We start from the raw sequence: 18,878 nt of genomic DNA, 5'->3' as shown, positions 1-18,878 counted from the left end.
GAGAAGCGGTGCGTCGGTGCGCGCCCGGGATCCGAACCGGGGCCACCAGTAGTGGAGTGCACGCACTTAACCGCTAAGCCGGGGCCGGCCCCTAACCTTTAATATATTAATCCTGGCAAAAATCCATCATAAATTGTAAAAGTATATATAAAAATATATTATCAGTATATCTTAGCTGGGGAAATTAAGAATGTATCTATTCTTCTTTTAGTTGTTTTAACAATGTAATCAGTTTTACTAAAGCCAATGGCAATCAAAATATAGGAAAAAAATTGAACCATGAGGTTGCTATATAGGCAGCACAAAGAAAGCATGTACAACATAGCATAACATAGCATAATAATTTGTACATATTATCTAGTTTCAAATCCACATGCTTATCCACAGCTATGTTTTGTGAGTTGTTTTAGATCTGTAAGAAAATAGGCAAGGACCACACAAGAAAGCAGATAAAACAACTTGTTTCTGGAAAGGTAGTATTTATTCAAACAGTATAAACAGTTGTGTATTTATTATGCGCCAGGTATTTTATTTGATATAAGGGATCAAAGATAAATGTCACATAGGCAGTTTCCTCAAGGAAACTCCACAAACCACTAGGGAAGAGAGTCAAACAGACAGACAATTATAATACAGAGAAGTTAAATGAAATAAAGGAAGAATTCATAGGACGCTACTGGAGGACACAAGAAGGGAAAGGAATTGATACTAGGGCAGGCAAAGGAGTCAGATCAGGATTCCTGGGGGTGATAAGGTCTGTGCTGAATTTTTAATATTATATGGGCATTATTATTCTAAACATATTAATGAGCCCAAGCAAGAGATATTCAGAAAGCTGCGAGCAGTTCAGAACGGCTGGTACACAGACTGTAAGAGCAGCCTTTTAGAGACAAAGAAGTACCTGTGGATAAAGTCCCTTATTAAAATTCTAAGGACTTGAGACTTTGTTCTGTGGAAGTCAGTGGAGGATTTTGAACAGGAGAATGACGAGGAAATTCACATTTCAGAAAGAACTCTTTGGTAGCAAAGTAGAGACTTAATGGCTGGGGCTGGGGAGACAGCTCGGGAGAATGGTGTTAAAATTAAGGTGATAAGTGGTAAAGGAGTGAAACAAATAAGTGCTGGGGAGCAGGCAACAGTGTTGAATATTGCAGAAATAAACAGTAAAAACAGGAGAGAAAAGTCTATTGGGGGTAATTTTATGAGAACTGTAGAGTGATGGGGCTTGGGGCTTCCTTTTGTTTACTACTGTGCTTCTTGTTCCAGGGTCAGGACCTGACACACAGGCAGCACTGATTTTTTTAAAAATAATTACATATGTAATAATTACATATGTAAATTACAATTACACATGTAAATTAATAATTACAAATGATGGAAACTTATTTTCTCCATCAAACATGAGGTGTGAGGTTGTCTGCTTAGTGTCAAGAGAGATCATAAGTTAGAATGTTTGAGTAAATAGCTGCTCAAAGGTATTATAAAAGGACATAACCAGGGAAATGTATAAATTCCTTGGTAATTTTGAGGGCTGAATCAAAACCACTGGTTGTTAGTGATTGTTTTCCTTTTTTTATGGTTTTCTCTAGCCGTCATCAGTATTGTAGGTTTAAATATGAGGATGGCAGACACATGAATGAGAAAATAAGGAACAAAGTGAGGGCTGACTAAGGGAGAGAAGAACAGCAACGGACTTTTGTATTTTGAAAAAAATAAAGGGGTCTCAACTCTGGAGGTTTGTATGAGATCAAAAAATATTTATAGTGTGAGAAATAACCATATAGAGGAGCTGGAAGGGTAAGAGGCTGTGCGAAGTCAACAGAACATTCAAGCTTTATTAGTCCACCTTTAAGCAGTTGCACTGGATGATGAGGTCTGTGGTGGGGCCTTGGTGTTGTGGCTGAAGCATAGTGGCCCTGGAGGTCATTGCCACTGAGGAGATAGGAACCAAGAGGTTAGGTTGTGGATTGGGCACATGGACATCGAAATTATCCAGCATAAGGGTGGATTCAGGATGTAGAAGAACGCTGTGAAGGTGGATGTGATTGTGAGGGTGGATGAGGTGTAGATGTCAGTGGATGACAGCAACAAATGTTGAAAGAATTGCATAGATGAATGGCATGAGTCTTGATAAGAATGATTTATGGTGTAGTAGTTTGGAATTTGGATGGGGAGAGCCCAAACAATATTAATATTGTCTTCTGTAATGTAGAATGTGGGCAAAAAGAGAACCATCATTTGAAAGCCTTTAGGCAGGAAGCAATACCTTCATAGGAACTGCATTAGTTTTCTGTGGCTGCTGTATCAAATTACCACAAACTTAGTGACTTAGAAGAACACACATTTTTTTATCTCATAGTTCTGTAGGTGAGAAGTCTTGAAATGATTCTCATTGGGATGAAATCAAGGGGTCAGCAGGGTTGCATTCCTTCCAGAAGATCTAGGGGGAGAGTCCATTTCCTTGTCTTTTCCAGCTTCTAGAGAACCATCCACATTCCTTGGCTCATAGTCCCATTCCTCCGTCTTCAAAGGCAGCAATGAATGGCAGGTCTAGTCTTCCCCACACTGCATCACTCTGTTGGGTTCTCTGCTATCATCATCACATCTTCTCTGACTCTTTTATTTATTTTTTTTGTGAGGAAGATCAGCCCTGAGCCAACATCCACGCCAATCCTCCTCTTTTTGCTGAGGAAGACTGGCCCTGAGCCAACATCCATGCTGATCTTCCTCCACTTTATATGGGACGCCACCACAGCATGACCTGACAAGCGGTGCATTGGTGCACGCCCGGGATCTGAACCAGGGTCACCAGCAGCAGAACGCGTGCACCCAACCACCACGCCACGGGGCTGGCCCCTTCTCTGACTCTTTTAAGGACTCATGTGATTACCTTGGGTCCACCTAGATAATTCAGGGTAATCTCCCATCTGAAGATCCTTAAGCACATCTGCAAAGTCCCTTTTGCCGTGTAAGGTAAGATATTCACAGATTCCAGGGATTAGGATGTGGACATCTTTGAGGCACCATAATTATGCCTAGTATGTGAGCTATGACTCAATTAAGGCAAAGAAGTATTGAAACATGTTGCAAATTGAGTGTGGTTTTAGGGATTTAGTTACCGTGAAATAGGGATTTCAGAACGTATGGTGGAAAGTTTTGGGAGGAGCAATAAAATTGGGTCAGAAATATAGTTTAAATATTCATATTATCTCTAATAGAAATTACTTTCCTGAACTTCATATTTCATGATTTATTCAATGGAAATCTTATACTTGTTATCAACAAAGATTAATGGTTAAAAAATGTGAATTTTGAGTATGTTCATAAAAGAGGCAAGCTGTGTCTAGGTTTGGTTAGCTTTAACCACAGACAGATTTCTTTTTTTACAATGTCACAAAGCATTGATTAAGTGAAAGATAACTTCATGTTCTTACTTATTCTGGCATTGACTTCTTTCTTGTAACTACTCTGAGGTGTCATCTAAATATGCTTTAAGGTTATGATTGCACATAATGTGCTTAGATGAAATTTATTGAGGCCTCTCAGTCATTTGTCACAGACAACTGAACAGTTGTGATGAAGCTATTACTTGTATCAGCAAATGAGGCGGGGCTCCAGATAATAGTACTGTAAAGGTGCATGTGTTCATAGCCATACTTAGACTTCCGAGTCACTAGAATGAAAAAAGTCAGCCCTTTACTAGCTTTTACTATCAAATATTATTTTAGTAATAACATCATGATAACCTTTGTTAAAAAAAATAGGCAACATATTTTTGTTACAACTTCTATTAACTTAGAAATTAAAAAATAAAGTAAAAAGCAGGGATACAATATTACTGTTTTAAAGGCATACAGTGATTTATTTTTTATTTTTTATTGAGGGAGATCAGCCCTGAGCTAACATCCATGCCAGTCCTCCTCTTTTTGCTGAGGAAGACCGGCTCTGAGCTAACATCTATTGCCAATCCTCCTCCTTTTTTTTCCCCCAAAGCCCCAGCAGGTAGTTGTATGTCATAGTTGCACATCCTTCTAGTTGCTGTATGTGGGACGCCGCCTCAGCATGGCCGGAGAAGCTGTGCGTCGGTGTGCGCCCGGGATCCGAACCCACACTGCCAGTAGCGGAGCGCGTGCACCTAACCGCTAAGCCACGGGGCCGGCCCCAGGCATACAGTGATTTAAATAAAGGATATCGACAGAACCTGTATTATACTCTTGTGGAAAGATATTTTCTGACTAATAAAAATAAATATAGAACCTTCTGTGCTATGTAATGAGATCTTAATTTAGTAATTAAAATGTTCATTTAACAAGCAGCCAAGTTTGGGGACAGGGTCAAAGAAGACCTATGCAAAGTGAGAAGACAGAGGAGTTACAGAACTTTCAAGTGTTCAAAGCAACTCTTCACTGTTTTTTTACAAATATTATAGTCTACCAAATACACATTACAAGTCTTCAAATTTAAGAAGTATCACAATCTATAATCCAATTTGACGTTGTTGTCCATTTTTGTATTACTTGACTTACTGACAGGGATACGTTCTGAGAAATGCCGTTAGGCAATTTTGTCATTGTGTGAACATCATAGAGTGTACTTACACAAACCTAGATGGTATAGCCCACTACACACCTAGACTATATGGTACTAATCTTATGGGACCACCATCCTCTCTGCGGTCCGTCATTGACTGAAATATCATTATACGGTACATTACTGTATTATTATTATTATTATTATTTAATTTATTTTTTTCCCCCCAAAGCCCCAGTAGATAGTTGTATGTCACTGCTGCACATCCTTCTAGTTGTTGTATGTGGGGCTCGGCCTCAGCGTGGCCAGAGAAGCGGTGCGTCGGTGTGCGCCCGGGATCCGAACCCGGGCCGCCAGCAGCGGAGCGCGCGCACCTAACCACTAAGCCACGGGGCCGGCCCCATGACTGTATTATTAACCAAGTGTTATGTATCGATGAAGTGACCGTATCCTCTAAAGATTTGGACCTTTCTTCTCTTTGTACATAAAGATAATGGTGCTTATCTAATGCAGGAAAGTTCCAATAGTTTATCTTTTTTTAATCACTAGTGGGCTGAGAAATTAGAAACTGCAGAATACATGCTTTTTTTTCAACATTGTTGAGGTATAATTGACAGATAAAATTGTAAGATATTTGAAGTGTGCATTGTGGTGATTTGATATATATATATACATTGACAACACACGAATTTTTTAAATTAAAATGATACTATGTCTATCCTTTAAGCTATTCTCGAGTATGGACTCTTAATAGTGATGTAAAAAGCAAGCAAAAAAGTTTAATTTAACTTGTTCATTATTTTAAATGACTGTTTCTTGAGGTAGCCATTTATTTGATTAGCCATTAATCAAATAAATGAGAGAGAGATATTTGAAGTCTTTCAGAAAAAGGTGGGAATGGTTCAGTCAAGGTACATCTGAGTTGGACCTGAGGCACAGGTGTTTGAGAATATGAGTTATTAAATGTGCAGTACTCATGTATTCTCAGTGTCAAATTTGAGGTTTCATAAAAGAGTGTGTCCTTTTACAGACTCAAATAGGTTTACATATCGCACAGAATTGTGCCTCATACATAATTAAAAAGTCAAGGATGATTCTGGGTTCCACTTAATTGTTTTCAAAATGTTAGGGTTATAGGCTTCTTTGTGAATATACTTTCCAGTTGATTCAATTTACTTCTCTTGGAAGTTGAAGACACTGATATGTCAGATACTTGGTATCTCAGAAACATGCTGAAATTCACATATCAACAATAGCTTCAGGAATCTAGATTACGATTTATATTTGTAAAAACCTGTGACTTTTCTAAGAAATTGTGACTTCATTTTCTTCATCTAATTCTGTAGTTCTTCAAAATCTGAGATTCTCTTGATCTTAGCATTCTTACAGTTTGCATTTTCTGTTTCACCCACTTGACAGTTTAAATTTAAATGAATGTATTGTTCTTCCTTGAATAAATAAGCAATGTACTTGTTCTCTTGCAGTTTCAATTGTAGTGTTTAAAGTGTCTAATTATATCCATTAGATAAATCAAATTCATCGGTCATTAGAGATAAAAAGTTGAGTTCACAGAAGTTTGAAGCTATAGAAAGTCTTGATTTAAGAAAGGAGTTCAATATCTCTTCAACAGCTTTCTATGACCAAAGGTTTAGACATTTGACTGTATTATAACAAATATATGTGTATCCTACCTATTTTTTCCGAATGTTCTATAAAGTGGCAGAGACTAAAGGGGCAAACAATAATTACATTCATAGACTTGATCTGTCCATATAATACTATGGATCTGTTTCACAAATTTAGATGAAACCCTTTCAACGTATATCTTGGCTGGGCAGACCAGTAATTCTAGCTTATTTGAATGAACGTTTTCTTTTCATGTCATTGCAAATTTGTCATCTCTGGGAAGTGAACACCAAAATGTCTCAAATTATTTACTGGCATTCTTGCTCTCTACTAATTTGTGTAAAGTGTCTAAATAGGTAAAACTTTCTTTGGCTTAAAATATCAGTTTAGCCACACCTCTGGGTCAGGAGGCCACATTTGTTCTATAAGCTATGGTTCAATTCTAAAGATAAGACTGGAGGATTATAGGGGTCAGGCAAACTCTGCATTTATGGGAAAGGTTTTGGAATGGCAGGATCAGGATGGTGATTTTAGGATATCATAGAGAGAAGAAGGAAAGTGTGTCAAATACGAATGGCAAAATAAGGACAAAACAAATAACTTGGAGTAAATGGGGTGTCTAAGAAAGTCAAGATCAAGTTCCAGAAAAGTACATGCAACTCTCAGAGGTTACTCAGGATTTAGGATTGTTATAAGTTCGTGGTTCACAGGTGGGCAGGGCTGCGCATAGACGCCCCAGTCAGCAGTATCAGCAATATTCTAGTGCAAAGTAGTTTTTTCCTACAAAATTTCAATATTGATTTTTATTGTCACTTTTCCAAACTGTTTTCTTTTACCCAAACCGTTTATAACACACTTAATGGAAACTAATTATAAAAATATCCATTAATGAGAATTTTGAAATCTGGGAACATTCAGAGAAAAGTTCTGTGGTTATGTGCTTGCAATAGGAACCAATAAAGTAGTGGTTTTTCATGGAAATATTTATTTTCAAGAAATATCTCTCATAATACAGCATTTATTTATACATTTGTATTCAAGTAGTTATTTATGCAGTAATCATTCTCTAAATTGTTAAATATTAAAAGTCTATGCAAAGAATATGTGAGGAAGAATAAAAATGATTGGAAATAACTGTTCCAAATTATTGATAGAAAGTTTTATCATTTTCTTTTACAGACTATTTAAAAAACTCAGTAATGGCCTTTGTGGAATAAAAGCCCATTTCCATGTTTATCATTGAATCTCCTTTTTAGTAACCTTTTTTCAACAAGTTTCCATTTCTTTGGAATATTTAACTGACACCTCTCAGAATGACTAATACTGTCTGATCTGGTGATAAACACTGGGAATTTCTTTCATTTCATCACCTGCATACTTTTTGGGAGGAGCGAGAAAACCCCTATGCGTCTGCAAAACCCGTGTGTTTATTTATAAAACCCTGTTTGTTCCTAAATAACTTGATGTTACTCACTGGTGCCCTATTTCCATTACCTATTTTGTAAATAATCAAGGTTTAATGTATTTTATCTGAGCAATTAAATTCCTATTAAAATTGGCATATATATAATGGCACTTCTGGTTTTCTTTAAGGATCCCGTGTTTCACCTGGAATCACACAGATCTGAGAGAGGACGGGGCCGATGTCCTTTCGATCCCAGCTCCTCCTTCGTCTCCGCGTTAGTTGGTAATTATTGTCACTGCAGACCTCTGGTGGTAGTCGTATTGATTTTGAAACTTCAGTTCGTTTTGTGGTATTTCTTTATAATGTTGCCTTGTCATCTCTATTTATTGGTGCTGGGAGCAATGATAGTAAATTTCAAGCCCTGTTAACTTGAGCCAATTTGACTCTAAAATAAGTGCAGCTGATATGAAGTATGGGTGTCTCATTCTGGAAACACAAATTGTCACATAATACCTGATGTAGGATATTTTGAATTGTGCCATTGAATGTTCACAAAATGCTTAGGAATACAAAATTATATGAATACTCTATCAAAATTTTAAAAACTAAACTATTTTAGCATATGTTAATTCTTCATGTTTTAAATACTCTGTAACTTGAGGGGAACTTCTAATATTCTCTTCTTGGTGCCTTTCTCTGTATCAGTAGAATTCAGCAGAAAGTCATTTCAATTTAGAACTTAAAAATCATTTATCTAAATTCTTGTTAATATAAAATCTAAACTATAGAGGTTAACCAGCTCAAACTACCACTAAATATCCAGATTGAAATAACAGAATAACCTGGCATGTCTGATCTAGATTTCAATTTAATTAGATGAGGTACCTGAGAATCTCGTTTAAGACCCAGCAAAATACTTTTTCTCTTTTATACAATTTGTGATTGAAAATGGCACCTTTGTCAAAGTATTCTAGCACTGTGATGGTGCAGACAGATGGATGAGTTCCCAAGTATAAAGTTGAAGAGAGCAACCCCTGACACCTAGCATAGGTGCTGTGAGGAATCATTCTGTGTTCTCAGTGTTGAGAAGTTCTGATATAGGTATGGTACAGATGTACAAGTTTCTATTGTTACATTTGCAACATTTAGAGTTATATGCTAAAATTAGGTCATCCTGTTTGCAGAAAATGAGAAAGTGTAAAGTAACATGTAGAGACTTCTTATTCTAAATAAGTAGTTAAAACTTAAAACTCCTGGGCCGGCTCCGTGGCTTGGCGGTTAAGTGTGCGCGCTCTGATGCTGGCGGCCCAGGTTCGGATCCCGGGAGCGCCCCGAGGCACCACTTCTCCGTCCAGCGTGAGGCCGAGTCCCGCGTACAGCAACTAGAAGGATGTGAACCTATGACATACAACTGTCTACTGGGGCTTTGGGGGGAAAAAACTGAATAAATAAAATCTTTAAAACTTAAAACTCCTCACTGATGATTAATCAAAGTATCTTATGCTTGATTTAGATTTGATACAGATGTTCCTGTGTATTCTAGAGACTGTACAATCCCTGAACTTATTCCAGACAGTTGATTTTGATGGGCCTTGCATCCCACTCCCTACACTTCCCCATCCCAATCATGGTACTCAGGTCCAATAAGTAGAGCCTTTATAGATATATATTTATTTGTAGAACAAAAATCTCATGTTAGCTCTAATTAATAGGGGTAGTTTTGTTTACATTAGCTTCATAATTTGAAAGATCTGAAAGATGAGAATTTCACATAGTAATTGAGTTCTTCAGGGCTTGAATAAAGAGATGTAGTATTTATTAAAAATAAAAAATTTTAAAGAAAAATATTATATTAAGAAATCTTGGGTTCGTTTACTAACCCGTGTGTGTGTTTGTGTATGTGTGTGTGTAGACACAATATGAGGAAGGGAGTTTTTAAATATGACAATAGAGTTGCCTAAGTCAGTTTACACTTAGTAGGAATCAAAACCTTAGGAATGACACTTTTGGTGAATGCCAGATCCATAAATGTTAGAAACTCCTGGTAGATGGGCAGTGTATGAATTAAAATACATGCATTTGATCGACTCATACAGTTTTTTTGGAAAGTTTATAGTGATTTTTGTAACTTTATAGGTTTAAGATTTGAATATTTCTGGAAGAAAGAGACTTTCTCTTCTTTCTTTTACATACAACATCTTGCATAGAAAAGGCCTCCTATATATAAATAGTGACTGAATGGAATACTCATTGGAGTTCCTAAACGTACAAACCAAAAATAAATTTGGCAACCAAAAATAAATTTGGCGATATTACTTATAAGACTATTATAAATGATATTAAAATGTGAAAATTCTGAGACTAGAAGAGAATACCATTTATTTTTTAACATTTCATTTAAATGGTTAAAAGTAATTTCTTTAACCACCCTGCCACTCACCACTCAGCCTCCCTGGAGCCTGTTTATGCATGAAACCAGGAATTTAAAACTGATTTTTTTAAGAAGGGAAATATTACTGGAGGGACATTTCCAAGTGAGTTTCCTTGAACTTCCAAATCAAATTACACTGTGCTGAAATGTGAAGTGCTTGCCATCTGGGTGGCTGTTTCGCTTATTCAGAAGAGAAATCAAATCATAAGAGCCCTCCAAGCTAAACACAAAAAGTTATAGAATAATCCCTCCAAAGAGAAGAAATAAAAATATAATTCTTCACATTTATCCACTAGCTTTCATCTCAAAGTACCTTTGAGAGATCACTCATTCACACTGGATATGCGGCAGCCACTGGGATGGAAACCTGATAACCTATGGGCGCCAGCAACTCTTTTTAAGAGAGGAAGTAGAAATAATTCACCCAATTGAAAAAGCAGTAGGAATTTGGGCTGGAAAAATGGAGCTACCTGAGTTGGAATTTGGCAAGCTCGGTGTAGCTTACTCTGACAGGGAAAGAATGCATGAATGTGGCCTTTTATGACCACGCATGTTCTCTGCTGATGAGTTGGGACAAGACTCCAGCAAAAAGGTGACCATCCTTAGACCATTGCTCCTTCTTTGTTTTCTTTATTATAGGTTACACTTAATGTTTAATGCCTGTTCACATTAGGATGCACTTTCATGATAAAAAACTCAAATTTGTAACAATACTTGTAAAACTAACAAGGCCCTCAAAGAAAAAAAGTGCCTGCAAATCAGAGAATTTCTTACAATTTCTTTAGATACAATTTTCAGTTAAATTCATTTGACTTAAGATCACATGGGTAAAAGCTTACTGAAAAACTGAATAAGGAATGAAGATTTTTTGCTGGGTGAAAGACAAGTTAACGCAGACATTTTTATCAAATTTATAATGTAACTTAGAAATGAAATGTTAGTAACTTGCAATGATTCTATGCGAAACAGGATTTAAGGAGTAAAACAAGCTTCTTATTGAGCTATGTTCTGTATGTTCAGAAACCAATCAAAATGAAATCATACATTAATTAGGCCTGCTCTTCAAATGTCACATCGTATTAACATAGTTGATTTTGGTGGCATATAAGTTCATATGGCAGGTGCAATATTTCTACATTAGCCACATTTCCCCCCTACTGTGATTATTAATATATTTGAAGTGGTCTTAAGTAACTGTCTGAAGAAGGCAAGACATTACAACCTGGTTTTAAAAACAATTAGTTGAAACAGTGAATTATTTAGTAAAATGAACTGCTTCATTACTTCCCTATACTTTTCAAGTTATCCAAAGATACTTAGTACTTATCTTGCCACTAAATTATTAGGTTTGGTGACTGGCCAAATAAAAATTCAGGAAATATTTTCTTTATGTCATATGTCATTTTGGCCTGGAAGGGAAAATATTAGCTGACTCTTTTTCATCAGTTGTGTTTGATATAATTTTGTAATATTCTCCTTATTAAGTTAATAACATCTTCAGTAACTTCAGGATTTCCCTTATACTTTGCCCTCTCAATTCTATTGCCGTTTTTTTTTAATGTTTCGTTGTGGCCCAGATTTATATTACCAGTTTCAGGTGTAATTTAATACCTAGCATACCTGAAGTGCCTAAGGTATGTTAATGGGCATGTTACTACGTTTGGGGGAAAACCACACTGATTTGTCATGTACCTTTTCACACTTTGCTTTGAAAGTGTTAGCTTTGTTGTTGGGATATTTTTAGGATACTTCTCAAGTTAACGACTTACTGAATTTTGTTTTGACAAATAACCACAAGATATTTTACAGTCACTGCAATTTTCTTTCTATGCTTTTTTTGTCCTATGTTACTCTTTTCAGAAAATAACACTACAATAGTTTACAGCCTCTAAAATTTTATTTTCTTCCTGTGCTTTTTTTTTCATAATAAGAAGACGTTTGTGACTATATCTCCTCATCACAAATTCTGTGAATTAAAGGTCAATGTTGATTGAATGGAAGGGAGTTGGAATACATGCAGGGAAAATTTGATTATTTCAATCTCTTAATAATATTAAAACTTTTTAAATAAATAAATGTTTCTTTTCAATTAACTATATTTATATTCAGGGCAGAGTTATGACTAAATAATTCTGGCACAAAATAAAACTAAATAAATATTAGAAAAATAAATGAAAAAATCTAAAGGAAGGTAAAATCCATGTCTTTATAATTACAACCTCTATAAACATAACAAGTGAATAGCTGGCTCGTTTCTTGAATTCATCCCAACTGTATAGAAGCTTAGACTTAAAGTTAGGCCCTTACCACATTCCTGTTCTGAAAGAATATCTATAATTTCTTATCCAAGGCTGCTGCCTCACATTTGACAAAATGCCAGTTATCCACATGCTTACTGTTGATTCTGGCCATAACTGCTAGTCCCTAAGGAGCTATTTGAATACTTTGCTTATGATTTCCTCAACACAAAACAAAAAAAATCTTTAAAAAGATAGAAGGAAAAAAAAAGTCTCCCTCTCCAATTCCCCATTGACATCCTCTTCTTTAGGAGTCTGGTTTGACCATGACAGTGTCCATGTCACCAAGAAATCTCAAGAGCTTAGCCACGGGTGCCAGCAAATGCATGTGAACAGATTCAAAACACGTTTTTTTTCCTTCATGCCTCAGAAACCACCTTCTTAGCATTGATAGCTAATGCTAGCTATATGCCAAAACAAACAAAAAAACCCCAAAAAAGCCCAAACAGCAACTACATAACTAATAAAAGGACATGTTCTTCCTGGTCTCTTTCAGCATCCTAAGCAGTGTGGGTGCAAACTGGAATGTTGGATTTTACGGATCATTCTTATCCATTCTCATCCTTCTAAGTGCATTTTGTTTCTCTTTGCAGTTATGCATGCCACAGTCATTCTGCAAAATAGTGCATTGAAAGTAAAATAATTTTCTAACAAAATTATACAATTCAGTTATAAAATGATGCAGTTAAATTAGTCTTTAGCCATATGCTTTCCACGATGCAAATGTATTTCACGTTATTTAGATTTGTAGACATTTACAACATAAATAGGAGAAATGCTTGAGTAAAACTTACGAAGAACATGGAACACTGTGAATTTTTCTCACTAAACAATTAAAATCTATATTTTCAACACGGTAAATAAAAACTCAGATTAATATATAGACCATGAACAAAGCTCTTGATTAGTTCCATAAAATATTAAGGTGATACAATATGTTTAATTAAAACAATTCAAGTTTGCATTGTAAAAAAGGAGTTATGTAGAAAAATATTTTAATTATGCATTTTAATTTAGAATTATTTACAGTGGATTTGTTTTTGTATATTGCCAAGAGTCAAATAATTATCTTATTTTCTTTCATATAAGCAGTTTAGTGTAAACACAGTCTTTTGGGGTGAAACTATTAGGGACAAATACTAGAAGAACATAGAGTCCCTGTGTTCATGAATTAAAATTATTAAATAACGTAGGCTTCTCGAGGAGCGAAAATTCAAAGAACTCTGTTATTTATATAAATGCCTAATGGTTTTTTTTTCTTTTGAAATTTTCTCCCTGAAGCATTTTTGAAAAATCAGAATCTTATCCTGATTTTTTTCTTATTGCATTTCATAGCTTTTTAATATAAACACCTAAAAGGAGTTTTAGATATATTCACTTATTAATTCATTATGCCATTCATTGATTCAACAAATGTTTATTGAGCATTTTCTGTATTGCAGACACCGTGCGAGATATTGAGGACAAAAGAATATATAAGACACATCAAATTTGTGACAACATGGATGGACATTGAGGGTATAATGCAAAGTGAAATAAGTCAGAGGGAGAAGGTCAAATACCGTATGATTTCCTTCATTAAGTAGTAGATAATAACAACAATAAACAAACACATAGGGACAGAGATTGGATTGGTGGTTACCAGAGGGGAAGGGGGGAGGGAGGAGGGTGAAAGGGATAATTCGGTACATGTGTGTGGTGATGGGTTGTAATTAGTATTTTGGTGGTGAACATGATGTAATCTATGCAGAAATAGAAGTACAATGATGTACACCTGAAATTTTTACAATGTCATAAAACAATGTTACTGCAATAAACAAAAAATTAAAAAAAAAAAAGAAAAAGAGCAAAACCAGCAAAAAAAAAAAAAAAAAAGACACATCAAGAAGTTTACATTCTAGTGAGGCATAATATCAAATACATAAGGAGACAATTAAAACATAGTAGGATCATCAATATGATAGAAATAGGCACAGGGGCTATGGTGGTACTAGGAACCTCTAATGAAAGTTTGGTCAGGGAAGGCTTCATGGAGAAAGTGGGCAATAGTCAGGTAAATGGGAGGTAAAGTGGGAAGGGAGGTGCAGAATTCCAGGCAAAAAAAAAAAAAAAAACGGCAGCAGAGAGAATATAAACGCTTTTCAGGCTCCAGAAATCACGTGTGGGCCTCTCTAATTCTACAGGTAACCAAGACCGTGAGATACTGAACAGTTTTGCCACGGTCAAACACCAGATTTCGAGTTAGGGGCTTAGTTTGCCAGATTTCCAATGCAGAACTGTTTCCACTATTCTTGTTTCTGTACAGAGACTATTGTTGAGCATGACAATGATAAGTTACATTCACCTGTCAAGACACCCCTGCAGATGTGTGTTTTATTTTTTAATTATAGCCACACTTGACCATCTAAAATTAACATAACATCAGTTACCATCAGAAGCCAGTGCTACAACAGTGAAAAATAATATATGGCGTCAAAATCAAGTTGGTTATTTATATTCAGAATATCAAAATAGATTAGATACCACTTAGATTTATGGCTAAGCTAGTACATTTATTAAATATCATGTCTCCATAGACAGAGAAAACTAAAAACTTAGGTAGTTCTGTTCTTATCATTGAAAACACTAAAACATATTTTACTACAGTCATACGTCACATAACGATGTTTTGGTCAGCAAAGAGCTGCATATATGACAGTGGTCCCATAGGATTAGTACCATATAGCCTAGCTGTGTAGTAGGCCATACTATCTAGGTTCGCATAAGTACACTCTATGATGTTTGCACGACGATGAAATTGCCTAACGCGTTTGTCGGAACATATCCCCGTTGTTAAGTGACACATGACTGTATTTACATGAAACTTTTTTCTTTTTAATCCGTGAAAACGTGATTTATTCAGATGTTATCTTTGTACTCTGTAAAATACCAAAATATTGATTCACAAATTTTCTCTATACCAAATGGTTGTAATTTTAAAGTTTTCAACTAGAAACTATGTATTTACTGTAAATAGTATCAATTATTATAACAATGCTGAATATTCTTGCTCTTTTAGTTACAATTAGGTATCATTTGTGGCTAAAGCTTTATTCTAATTTATTATTTTTCATTAAACTGTTTATTTTTTCTTAGGAAAGTATTTTACCAAACATCATTATTATCTATTACTATAAATTTATTTTGTTCTTCACACTGATAATAAGATATGAAAGGAGAATCTTTCCCTTCTGAGGAAAATCTAACATTTCCAACAGAAACACATTTGGTTCCGTTTACATAGCATAGAGTTTTTAGCACCTGTCTAGCTTCTTTGAAGTTTAAGTCATGCAGTTCATGTTGTGCTATTTGAATTGTTCACAAACTATTTTCTTTTATCTGGGTGCAAAAAGGGAAATTGGGTAAAATTGATAATATATTATCTTCTTCTTTGTGCAGATAACCTGCCCTGGATATAGTATTATTTGGTATCATAGTGTTGCCATCTAGTGGCCCCAAGGGACATTTATTTGTTAAGTTTATAGAATTGAATAAAACAAGAAAAACTTGGAAACAATGTTCCCATTTGGGATAAGTGCAATAAAATTGATGTGAACTAATATAAAGGTTACTTTTCCATAATATTATTTTCAGATATCAAAGTTCTAGAAATATATTAGGAAATTAAAAATCAAATATTAAAAACTGAAATAGAAAACTGTCATGATTTTTAAGAAATCTATTTTTTGTACCCATTAGTTATTAAACATTCAGCCCAGTCTAATTTGAAAAATCAGTTATGTTCAGAACAATTTTACAAAATTGTCTTTATATTTTAGATGGGACATATAATCAAGTATAATAATTAAAAACAAAAATATTTCAGAAAAATCCTCACTCTTGGGGGTTCAGTAGTCAATTAACTCTTTTATGTGTCTACTCATTCATTTATGCCATAGAGTTGATGATCCCCAGGGGCTTTTAATGAATTCAGCATGACTTTCTTTTCTCCGTGTTCAAGTGGTGCAGACTGCATCCCACTTGTGGTTCATATCTCTAACCACTGGGTGCCTTTTATCTCAAAATACTCTTTCTCCAGATATAGATATAAAATTTCTGGCGGACATAACACTAATTGACTGATATAAATTATGTTACTCTTTTCCCCTTCTATTACCAAAGAACATGCTTAAATAACAGTCCTGATCTAACTTTTCTCTGCCAAATTATATTTTCTTAAGTCCAGACATAAAGCAACTTTGTTTTTCAGTTTTTGTTATTTTCCTTATGACACCTCTCACTTAGCATACATTGACTATATAGGATGAACTCAACAAATACAGCTCTTTTTTTTTAACTTCTTATCTTGAAAATTTTCAAATAAGAAGAAAAATTGAAAGTGGAGTAAAATTTACACCTGTATACCATTTACCTTGATTCACCAATTGTTACTATTCTACCATATTTGCTTCTGTCTCTCCTCTCTTTTTCCTTTATATATAGTTTTAAAGTGAATTCCTTTGTGGGAAACCTAGATTTATTTATTTGTATCTTATATAATTTTTAAGTATTCATAGTGGATTTTGTGAACTGAAAAAACTATTTACAGTTACTTGTCTTTTTGTGAATGAAAAATTGTTATAATAACATATCTAAAAATTTATTTTTCTTAAGCCTTTGAATTCAATTTATATCTCATTATTCTATTTCTTTTTTTTTTTTTTTTTTTTTTTAAAGATTTTATTTATTTTATTTTTCCCCCCAAAGCCCCAGCAGATAGTTGTATGTCATAGCTGCACATCCTTCTAGTTGCGGCATGTGGGACTCGGCCTCAGGATGGACGGAGAAGTGGTGCCTCGATGCGCACCCGGGATCCGAACCCGGGCCGCCAGCATTGCAGCGCGTGCACTTAACCACCAAGCCACAGGGCCGGCCCTCATTATTCTATTTCTAAACCTGGTATAATGAAAGTAATCATCTTTACTTTTAAAAGTTGTCAGGGACTGGCCCGCTGGCATAGCGGTTAAATGCCCGCGCTCCGCTTCTGCGGCCCGGGGTTCACAGGTTTGGATCCCAGGTGCACACCGACGCACTTCTTGTCAAGCCATGCTGTGGCGGCGTCCCATATAAAGTGGAGGAAGATGGGCATGGATGTTAGCCCAGGGCCAGTCTTCCGCAGCCAAAAGAGGAGGATTGGCGGATGTCAGCTCAGGGCTGATCTTCCTCATACAAAAAAAATAAAAATAAAAAGTTAAAAAATTAAATCATTTAACTCAAGTTGAAAATAAACTTCTTGACAAGGTGTCCTATTTACAACTCAGTTGATTACTTTCTCAGATTTTAAACCATACAAATGTATTTAATCTATTCAAGTTTTTTAAAGTTTTAAAAGACTTACAGTAGAAAAAACCCTGCATAAATATTGAAACAATTTTTTAAAATCTAATCCATAAAATTTATAAATATGACACAAGTTCTCTTAAATTCTGTTTACTTGGTCAAATTTTTATACCTGTAACATTAATAATTCGAATTCTAAAATTGAGTATACAATTAAATTTATTAAATTGAAAATACAATTAATTTAAATTCTCTTAAACTTTAAAGCACTTTAAATACCGTGTCCTCATAGGCACACATTCCAAATTTACAGGAAAACATTCATACTTTGAGTTTAGTGCACTCCTCATCTCCATATTTTTAAACCTGACTGAAGTTATATAACACTCATTAAGAAAATAATTTTACCACCCTAAATTGAGGTTTCTAGTTCAGGTGATCTCCTGCTATCATTTGCTTCTTGGCCAGAGATTTTTGCCTGCGACGGGACACCCGAGCTACACGTGCCCAGGATAGTCCTGCTGGCACCACTGACAGGCACACTGATTACCTTTTGTTGTCATTTTGGCAAAAGAGGGCTCCAGGTCCCCATGCTGGAGAAGTATTGGTCTTTCTGGGGTTCCAGTTATATCCTTTTGTTATTTTTCTATTTGTTAAAAATTATTTTTCTCTTCTCATAAGCTACTTTAATGTCCTTCTTTCTGTCTGGCCCCAAAGACACATTGTTAATTCTTGAGACCCTGCATACATTTGTGTATTCCTTGGTCTGAATTTAGGTTTGCAGCCTCCACCACGTGTTGCAGTTAACTTTGTTCATTCTGTTGACTGCCTGATTAAATTATGAACTCTATATGGTTTCTCGCTAACTAAGCCACAAACTTACAAATTAAATGACAATTAATTGGATTATATACAGCTTTGTCAGACTTTGTGGTTCCTGCACTAAAATCATGTTAATGGAAGTAATTTCTTGTTACGAGAAGGATTTGAGTTAGCTGACTCACACATAAAACCAATGATAATAATAATAATACCTTGATAATATGAGGGTTAAAAGAAGTTCAGTAAAATAAGATGAAATCAGGTTCTGTATCAAATACTCGTGTAGGTCTTAGTATATGCCGGCTACTCTTCTAGGTACTTTATTCTTAACACTTGAGTGCTACTCCTAAGTGTAAATGAAGGAGCTGAGGCACAGAGAGGTTAAACAACTTGCCCAAGTTCACACAGCTAGTAAGTGGCAGAATCACGATTCAAACCCAGCCAGTCT

At 35.3% G+C, this 18,878-nt stretch overlaps 1 protein-coding gene across 1 annotated transcript in view; it reads left to right on the top strand.

The window, feature by feature from the left end:
- Positions 1-18,878, top strand: part of SEMA3E (semaphorin 3E) — a 252,994-nt gene that overhangs the window by 189,817 nt on the left and 44,299 nt on the right. The window contains exon 5 of the mRNA XM_004431296.3: positions 7,750-7,843. Coding sequence (XP_004431353.1) covers positions 7,750-7,843 — 94 coding nt within the window. The remainder of the gene's footprint in view (positions 1-7,749; positions 7,844-18,878) is intronic.

This window comes from Ceratotherium simum, chromosome 1, assembly GCF_057802395.1.
Source record: "Ceratotherium simum simum isolate JZ-2026a chromosome 1, ASM5780239v1, whole genome shotgun sequence".
Lineage (NCBI taxonomy): Eukaryota > Metazoa > Chordata > Mammalia > Perissodactyla > Rhinocerotidae > Ceratotherium > Ceratotherium simum.
The sequence above is the reverse complement of the archived record's forward strand: the minus strand, read 5'-3'. Positions and strand labels throughout refer to the sequence as shown.